We start from the raw sequence: 10,784 nt of genomic DNA on the forward strand, positions 1-10,784 counted from the left end.
TCTCTTTCCTGAATTAGGAAATATGAAGTTACAAAGATGATCATTGTAAATGTACTACAATAGTTCATCGATTATAGTCGTAGTATGACAATAATGAATGTAATTCTCAGTGATAGCAGACTGCCAAGACCGTATTCGATTATTACAAAAGCATTAGACCGTCGTGAAGTTGTAGACGATAGTCGTAGCATTAGCTTTTGTATGTCGTAATTGAAAGCCATGATAGTAGTTGGTAATGTGGGCCGCTGATGGTTGCCTCAGAAGCGTTAGTTGGCCACAAAGGTCGTAATAAGAAGAGCTATGAGCCGCGTAGGTCGTAGCTGTTCACATAGGGCGTAGTGGTGAGCTACGATGATGTTCGTAGGTTGCGGGGGACGAAGTCGGGAGCTATATAATTTGTGAACCATGTTGGTCGTAGTTGATCACATATGTTATAGTGGTGAGCTGCAATGATGTTCGTAGGCCGCAGAGGTCAAAGTCGAGAGTTGCACGAGCTGTGGGCGACGTATGTTAGAGTTAGTCACATAGGTCATAGCTGTGAGTTGTAAGTTGTGATAATGCTCATAAGCCGCAGAGGCTGAAGTCGGGAGTTGCATGAGTTGTGGAACATGTAGGTTGTAATTGGTTATATAGGTCGTAGCGATGAGCTGTGATTACGTAAGTATATTGCAGAGGCTAAAGTCGGGAGTTACACGAGTTGTGGATGACAAAAGTCATATTTAGTCATGTAGTATGTAATAGTGAGCTATGATAACATATGTAGGCCGCAGATGCCAGAATTGGGAGATGCACAAGTTGTGGAACAAGTGGGTTATAGTTAGTTATGTAGGTCGTAGTGGTGAGCTATGATGTTGTTTGTAGGCTGCAAAGAGCAGAGTCAAGAGTTACACCGGCTGTGGACCACGTAGTTCGTAGTTGGTTAAGCAAGTTATTATGGTGAGTTGTGATTAGAGAGTTTTAGGAGCTCAGAGAAAGTCACATTCTTAGGGGTGCATTGTTACACTATTATCGGGTTATGTCGTTGTACCATATTCGAGTTGCATTATTACATAGTCATCAAGGTATGTCGTTGTGCTATATTCAAGGTGTGTCATTGCACTGTATGTGGGGTGCGTTGTTACGCTATCATCGTGAGGTGTCGTTGCATCGTATTTGGGGTGCATTGTGACATTGTCTTCTAGGTATATCATTGCAATGTATTTGGGTTGTATTGTTACACGATCTTCGAGAGACATCTTTGCACCTCAGGTGGGTGTGTTGTTTATAGGATGTCTCGTTACTCTGAAGTGTATGCTAAAATTTTGCAATGCACATTGCGGCTCCACATGAGACTTGTCTGCAAGGAGCAAGTGGTGGCTGATTGTTATAGACGGTGACCAGTAGGTAATGGTCGGAGTTGGCCTGCCGTCGGCCGGCGTGGGAGGTATTCGTCAGATCTACTGTGTAGAAGTGATGGAGTTCAACTTCTCCAAGTTTCGGTCTTCTTCTTGGCTTAGGGGCTAGCCCCCCTCTAAAGAGTGGGGTGGTGCTCTATTTATATAGTCAATATTGCAATTAAGGAAGGAATCCAGACAACTTCGTCGAACGACCTGAAGAGGATCCCTCGATCAGATGGCGTTCGGTGGACCATTGAATGTCTTATTTATGTTAGAATTGAGTGATCTCATGTTTGTTAGATTTATCTTATTAAAATGCTTCATTTGACTATAAGCATGTCAGGCTTGAAATCAATTTGACGTTTAAATTATGCACTGAAAGCTTCCAAAAACAGTTTTATGGCTTGATCTAAGCTTTATTTGACACAGATTGAACCAATATTGGTATTATTGAAACTGTCTCGTTAAACTGGTCAGTTTGACTGTAAGTTTGATGAAATCGGGGTTCTGGATGACTTTAACCGAAGTTTGAATATAATTGCTAAAAAAATTATCTCGATATTTGTTCTCTGTCTTGAGAGTCATGCAGATGATGGAAATTTGTTGACGTGTCTCATTACCTAATAATAATGAATATTTAATTCTTATAATTGACCTCACAATTTTTTTAATAAGCTATAGAATGCAGATAATTAGGTCAGACCTATGCTCCAAATTCTCAAGATTAAGAGTCGGTTTGGGGCAGTTGCAGTTTATTTAAAAGTTGTTGTGTAACAGCTGTGACGGGAAGTTGCTGCTCTGAAGCTACTGCAGATAAACTGGTTGTTTGTTTATTTTTTGCATTTTGAAACATTTGTGCTATTGTTGTTTCTGAATAAATGATATTTCTGCCCGTACTATAGTGTTGATTATAACAGAACTGTTCATACTAACACATTCCATACTTCAAAACAAATATTCAGTTCGAATATTACAAAATAAAAATAGACATCTTACTAAACAGTGAGTAACACGACAATCAAAACTAAAAAAATTTATTAAAATAACAAACAATAATATGATAATATTATTTTTAAAATGCATTTGATTTATGTTACGAGATCAATCGTCCTCTTAGCAAACTCTCCACACTCGATCATTATCGGCGATGAAATCCTCCAACACATCTGCCCCCTAAAGAAGTTACATCATTCTGCTCTTCTCCTCGGTCATTTGTAAAACTATCTCCCGTAGCTGTGTGACTATCGTGAAGTAAACAAGGAACATTGTAATTCGTAATAGCAATACAATGCTCTGGAGATACCAAAAATCATGGAGCTCATTTTTTCTAAAGGCTTAAAGCCACATAACACGGACCTTTAGAGGCAACATTAGTGAAAATGAATAATAGAATTAATCAATTAAAGTTTTATACAGATGTGAGGTCTCAGAGAACACAGTATATGAGCCAACGAATCTGTTACTGCAAGAAGACAATATCTCTTATTAAAAAAAGATTTTTGGTTACCTTTAATCCATGTAATATCGAGCTAGTATGTGTCACATATGCATATAAAAAAAAGGTCATCCAAAATAACCTAAAAAAACCATAACACTGAAAAAGGGAAGAACTTAGTTGCATTCATTGGGATTTCACACCCGACAAAAACTAATAGCAATATACAGGTCATTCAGAAGAGCCTTTAAGGTAGAATGCCTTATCATATAACTCTAAAATAAAAAAAAGAAAACATGCAATAAAAATTTATATTAGAGACATGTTTCATCCACGATTGTTTGATAGACCATCGAAGTGAAAAAAAATACATGCATAAAAATATAAATAAAATTAAGATTCAAAATATACATGACTTGTATCAAATACTGATACAACAAACAATAAATATTTTCACAACACATTACAAATAAATTGTCAACCAAAAAACCGACATTCCCTCCATTCAACCTCCAATTATAACATTTATAATTCACTCTCTCAACACTATAATCTTGTTTGCATATTCCTCATCCTGGGTGCAAGTTTCATGCAAAAAAAAATTGGTCTGTGATAAAGATTGTCCAAGACGATATTCATATGCTTTAACAGGACATGTGAATGATCTTTATCAGCCCTGTTGAAGTCAATGTCGTTGTAGGAAGAATGCGGTCGAATATAATTGTGGAGAGTCATTGTGACAATCACAATCTGCATTTGTTTAAGGAACATATATGGAGACATATCGCGCAGTATGACTCATTTTTTTCTTCTAAATTTCAAATGTTATTTCAATAACACCGCATAAGAAGCAGTTTCTTTTATTGAACATCTCCTACCCCTAGTGACATTGTTGACTCTCTCGAAGTCAAGAATGTGATATTTTGTATCAGGAAATGATTTGAGATATTCTCTTTGTAATGGATATCAAACATCGACTAAATAATATTTATGTGACATAAATATAATGATTAGTATTGTAGTGAAAGCAATATTTGACTAGTTCAGACTCAAGCAAATACGGGGGTAGATGAGGAAAGTTATATTTCTTAGTTCTTGTGATAAATTTGAAAATGTGACTCTCATGTGCACTACCCCCCTAACCAATCATAATAAAAATAAAGCATATTTTGAAGTCACATACATCCATGACATTCTGTGTAGATGATCTGCATCGCCCCCCGCCCGATGAATGCAATCTTTTCATTATTTAAAACACGTGCATTCACGTGTGTTCCATCGATCGCTCTAATACAGTTCCAATGAGTTAAACATTAGTATATAAATTGTTATATTCATTTGAAATCTGGATGTAATCAATAAATAGATTTATCTGAAAATACGACATATACCGCCGGTCATGTGAAATCTCTATGGGAGTCTTTTCAAATGTCGGGTTAGCTGGTTTGATAATTTGTTATAAAAAACTGTCTAGAGCATTTAACCCAACTGAAAAATATCTACTAATTGTTTTATATGATTGTTGGAATTATTTCATAGCTTTCTTTATAGATTCATTATGTGATAATATGTAGATGGTTATCACTAACACTTCTAGTGAAGTCATTCTGGAGGAGCCATGAAGTTCATGATTCATATGTGGCTCCTTCAAGTGATCGATGAATGTGGGTTGTGTCATATAGAGCATATTCTTGAATCTTGTTGGGTTCTTTACAAGCAACTCCCCAACCCACTTGTCACCAATGTATGGAGATGTAATGCAATGAAAGCGGGCTACGTATGAGTCATAATACTCATACATCAAACACAACGCAACTTTAATTCTTCTGCATCTTTCTGTACTTTTATTCATGTTATTCAATGTCGACATAGCTAACACATAAGAATCGCCGAATTAGCTACTATTAAATAATTCTTTGAACTGTAACACTAATTGTAAATAAAATTTGAGAAGCAAATACTAAACATTACGATGAAAAATAAAAATCCAAAGCAGCATTAACTGCGTCTCAATGAAACATCAAATATCTAGAGCAGCATGGACAATGGCCCATCGAAAAACAAATATAAAATATTCAACAAATATAAAATATTCAACTAGAATAAATTGAAATTCAAGTGTTCATGTTTTCATGAAAAACTTTTTTCAGGTCGTTTCTTCAAGCAATTTCATAGATAACAATATAATGACATGTTTTTATATATGTCTGGAGCTGCCTCCAGAATTTGCATAACTTGTTGAATGTATGTTGTTTGTGATGTGTTAGGGTCATTTGTGATGAAATTTGGCTTCTAATGAAAACAACACCTTTTTTCTTTTTCTCAACCTTAGGACGCTTTGATCAGTTGGTGGATTCAACATCTTTGAGATTCAGACTAGGGCCTTCATTGGAATCGTCTATTTGTTCAACATTCAGGTTTTCAGGTATGCCAACAAACCCTCCCTCACTAGAGACCCATGCATTATTGTCTGTTGCCACGACTCTACCAAACATATCGTCTAACATCTCTTCCAGCTCAGGCATGATGTCACTGAATTTAAACTATTTAGCATTTGGCACCACCTACAAAGTCATAGGAGATGGATATGCTGATGCATCTGAAAAAATTGAAAATTTGATAATAACAGTGGACGTTTCATAAATACTCACCTCCAATCTCTCAGCACATTATTCATCTGAAGCATCAATTGTTCGCTTTATCAGATCCCAACCCGAGCTCGTGGATCCTCTTTTCATTTTTTTTCAAAATTTTCAATGTTTTTATAATTGATCTTATTTGTTTTTTTATTGCATTCGATCGTACTTCATGTTTGTCCTTTCTTTGAATTTTTTAATAATATTTTGTCATATCTTCTCGTTAAAATAGATTGTTGATCTATTTGTTAATTCGACTTCTTTAAGACAAATGTCACAATATTATTTTTGTATCATAATCCCACACAACAGATGAACCGACTTCTTTTATCTTTAGCCATTATAGTACTAACGTGAAAAGAATTAATCAAACATAAATATTTGCCATAAAAAATAATTACCACAACTCAAAGAAAAATAACATTATTATAATATCATGACAACTGCCTAGACAACAACCTACACATCACCTCCACACCACACACCATCACCTTCTCACCACACAAACACCCTACACCATCACCTCCACACCACACAACTCTCCTACACCACCACCTCCACACCACACAACCACCCCACACCACCACCTCCACATTAACACACCAACACATTCACACCACACCACCACCTCCACACTACACACTAACACATCCACAAACCACACCACTACCTCCATAGCATACACCATAACCGCCTCACCAGACAACCACACTACACACCACCACCTCCACACCACACTACTCTCCTATACCACCACGTCCACACCACACAAACACATCCACACTCTACCCCTCCACACCACACAACCTCCCGACACCAGCACCTTCACATCCACACACTACAGCACCACCTCCATACCACACACCGACACAACCACACATCGCACCACCACTTTCACACCACACACCAACACATCGACACACAACACCACACACCACCACCTCTACCAAATTTTGGGTAACAACGACCGAATTTCAGGCAACATCCATTGCATTTCCAATTAATTTCCACATGCAATCACCACCACCACCAACTTTCAGCCATCAACATTAACCGAATAAAGCAAAGAGAAACCAAATCAATCAATCAGATGTAGCATAAAGAACCCAAATCATTAACCGAGTATAACACGGAGAATCCAGAAAAATCCCAAAATCCAACATCAACGAAAAACCATCCAACGATAACAACACATAGAACTCAGGAAAACCATTGCGCATAAATACTTGCAAAATCAAACTGCCTTCATAGATAAGGTAGAGAATACCAAAACAGATGGGAGAGAGGGACCTACTCACAGAGGGCGGAGAGCCAATGATCCAAACCGAGCCAAAGAATAGAGGGGAGAGGAAGAGGAAGAATGGCAAAACCAAACGGAACCAAGCCCTACCCACCGGAGCCACGGATCCAAGGGGATCGGGAGAGGAAATTTAGGGCAACAATCACGAGAGAGGAGAGGGTTCAAGCGAGTGGTGTGCTGGACGAAATAGCGGGGTAGCCCGTAAATAAATCGCGAAGAAACGAGGACTGCAGGGTCGAACCTACGGCCTGCGTTTCAAATGAATTATCCAATAAGCGGCCTCACCGCAGTTATCAAACGCACACCTAAGCGTTTTCACACCACACCGCGGAAAATAAGCAGCCCCAAACGAGGCCTAAATGAATTTGTATTTTAAAAGGATTGGCCAGTATCCATCAACATTAAATTGTTTGTCACTTGAAGGTAAATGGCCTATGACCTCTATGCACTGGAGAATCTGTTTATTTTATGCATGAAGGTTTGATCATGAGCAAACGAAGGTTATTTCTTGGAACTAAACCAATCTCTTTGTTTCCTTATGCCATTGCCTCTAGATGAATTGATTAAGAAGCTTTAGTCATCATTAAATAAGTATTTAGCTTATTGATGTAATCACTCGAGTCTGTTTAATATTTTGCTTTTTCATATTAATTGTTGTTGTGTGCCTTGAAATGTTTTTTGGTACTAATCAAGTGAAAAAAATGAAATAAGGCTCTTTGGAACCTGCTCATACCATCAGTGCATTGATTAAAAATAAAATGATGAATTATAAATAGTTGGGTTCGTGTGTTTATCCTGCCCAAAAAACAAAATGGTGCTTTTGAACCGTTTTCTGCACACAAGTAGAAAAGAAATATTAGAATTGTCACAATTGAGTTGTCTCTTCATAGAATATTTTGACACCCCAAGTAGCCCATGGATGTAAAATGATCAAGTTTGTTAAGTTCTCAACGAAGTTCTCTCCCTCAACATATTCACATAAATAACAAAGAATATGAAAAAAAGAAAAAAAATGTTAGTTTTGGAATGAATATTTTGAGTGCTATTTGTAGGGCTGGAAAAGGACAAAGCAACTTATTTTTTCACTTTGTCTTTATTCTGCTAACATTATCTTCTAAATTCCTTACTATTTGAAGATTTTATTGAGCTCATAATTTCCACTACAACTTGGCAAAATTTTCAGCATAAACGCCTAAGCGAGCAACATTACATACAATCACAACCAAATCAATTTAGCTTAAAATTATAGAACTCGAGCATACGAACCTAAAGGCCATGAACTTGAGCCATATAAAAAATGATAAAATTACATGCAAAAAATTCATTTTTAAAACCATGAGAGCTTCATGCATTAACTAAGTTCTTTTCTTCCTTAAAAATTATGAGGCTGGCACATACTTAGTGTTGAAATTGCAGGGTTTATTATTTGCTAGGTGAGGCTGGCACATACTATGGGGTACGCTTTGGGAAGAACATTCCATGGGTATCAGATTTCCCTTTTGGATACATAAAGGATCCTCAGTATGTGGGAAGCATACTCAGCCTTCTGGCATGCTTATCTTTTGTTCCTTATCCTTATGTGTTATTTTGGATACTTGGCTACTTGTTCATGATGCATATGGAGTCCAAGGAAGATCCAACTACTCGAGCAAAACCTCTCTCATGAGTTTGGCCTCAACTCCAAAACTGACACATTTTTTTAGGGAAATAAAGGAGTTTGTTTTTGTTTTATGGCTTTTTGGGATTAATTTTATTAATTATAATAATAATTATAATAATTATTATTATGATTATGATTATGTGATTATTAAATTTTATAAAATTTGTCTATGCCATCATTCCTATTTTTCATTTTTTTGTAATGATGGATTTAGAATTAATGATGGCCAATTAATTGTAGGTTTGTGCATTAGGGAAGTTTTAAACGATGGAGGAGTATTTAAAAAGATGGATGATTGGTTATGTAATTTCAAGCATCATGCCTTGTTTTAGAGATATTTCTCGTGATATGACAACTCCTGTTGGAGATAATGTCTCATGTGGGGCTGTCAAAACAGCTCGTTCGCGAATAGATCTTGTTTGGCTCGTTAAGAAAATCATGTTCAATTCATTCGTTAATTTAACGAGTCATGATTAAAAATATATTAAATTATATTTAAATGAAGTTTTATTATAAATAATAGGATTTAAATCTTGTCTCAACCCTTAACATCCTACAACTTCATGATTCGAGTTGTCAAAACGATTTTTTGTTCATGAACGACTCTTGTTCTGCTCACTAAGCAAACAAGCTGAACACAAACACACTTTTTGTGTTCGAAATATGAACAAGTCAAACAAGAATAGTGATATTTTTTTACGAGCTGAACACGAGCTGAGCTTGGGCTCGCTCGTGTTCGCCTCGTTTACACCCCTAATCTCATGAATTTCAAACGATACTCAGACACCATTTTAATGCATGCAACCATAATGAAGTATGATGATATGAAAATTAGTGGTTTCTAGCTAAATAGTGATGTTCTCATCAAGTTAAATGTGGTTCATTAAGATTTGATTTTCAAGAAAAGAATTCTCATAGATAATTTCTGATTGATTTAAGTTATCAAATTATTCGTAACATTATTTTTAAAGCTGACAATCTATATAGCTAATAGAACTCATCCCATTAATTCTATTATTATTTATCTTTTTATTTTATTTATAACACAATATTGAATTCTAAGAACATAGTCATTATTCATCTTAAGATCAACATATTCCATAAAATAATTAAAGGAAACTTACGTACATACAACACAATTCTTATGCATTTACATATCTAACACCTAAAGTTTAATTTTTACACATATGATCGTTGTTTGCAAATAGCTCTTTAAAAAGCTCGTGTTTGGCCCGTTCATTAAGTTAACGAGCCGAACACAAACAAATATTTGTTCATTCGTGTTCGGCTCATTTTGAATCAAAATATTACTAATCAATTATATATATATGTTAAGTAGTATTTTTAAGAAATTTAATTGGCTACAAGGCGACAAAGAGTTATAATCAATTAAAAGTATTAATTAAGAAAATAGAATAAAATATATTATATTAGATTCAAATGATATTTTAAATCTTGCCCCAATCGTTAACATCTTATGACTACGTAATTAGAGTTGTTAAAATGACTCTTTGTTCGTGATTGGCTCGTGTTCTCTCCTCGCAAAGCAAACGAGCCGAACACGAACACACTTTTTGAGCTCGAAATATAAATAAATCGGACACGAGCGGAGCCTCAGCTTGCACGTGTTCGCCTTGTTTACACCCCTACTTATGACACGTTACTGTCATAAATAAAAAGGTGTATTTCAATTTAAAAGATTATGAGTGGTAATTTTTTTTTATGTGAAATTAAAGATTTGTGTGGTATGCATGTAAATATGAATTTTTAGCTGTTAAATATGTATATAGATAAGAATTATGTGATATGAATGTAAATGCCCCCAGTGATTAATTAAAATGCTTGTTAGTATATCTATGAGTTCCGCCTGTGTTTGAAATTATGCATGAAAAGTATGTTCGTGTTCTCTTTATTCTTGTTCATTTTTAGCTCATGATCAATTCAAATGATTTAAAAAAAAATTATAATTTTTAAATATAACATAAAATTTAGCATTAAATTATTATAGAAAATTTTAATTATTTAGAAAATCTAACTTGTCTTTTTGAGTTTGGCTAATTTATAATTCAAGCTTCAATAAATTATTTATGCTCGACTGTTTGATGAAAGAATTTCACACGAGTTACCAGCGAGTATAACATAATTCTTTCACGAACAATCAAGTTTGTTGGCATATATTGTAACTTGATATATATATATATAGAGAGAGAGAGAGAGAGAAAAGAGCTTTGGAAGTTAATATATTTATGTTGTAAGAAAAAACAGTCATAATTTTTTTGGGTAAGTGAGAGCAGGCTCCCTAACAATGTCTTTAAAATATAGATTATTTACTTACAGCTTGAAGATAAAAGAAAGTAAAACGATAAAGAAATAAGGG

General features: G+C 35.2%; 1 protein-coding gene across 1 annotated transcript in view; it reads left to right on the forward strand.

Annotated features, from left to right (window-relative positions):
- LOC110017882 (phosphatidyl-N-methylethanolamine N-methyltransferase) overlaps positions 1-8,483 on the forward strand; it is a 14,490-nt gene extending 6,007 nt beyond the window's left edge. Inside the window, exon 2 of the mRNA XM_020715035.1 lies at positions 8,164-8,483. Within this exon, the coding sequence (XP_020570694.1) occupies positions 8,164-8,413 (250 nt within the window). The 3' untranslated portion in view covers positions 8,414-8,483. The remainder of the gene's footprint in view (positions 1-8,163) is intronic.
- Positions 8,484-10,784: the final 2,301 nt, after the last annotated feature.

The sequence above is a fragment of the Phalaenopsis equestris genome, unplaced genomic scaffold, assembly GCF_001263595.1.
Source record: "Phalaenopsis equestris unplaced genomic scaffold, ASM126359v1 Scaffold000002, whole genome shotgun sequence".
Taxonomy (NCBI): Eukaryota; Viridiplantae; Streptophyta; class Magnoliopsida; order Asparagales; family Orchidaceae; genus Phalaenopsis; species Phalaenopsis equestris.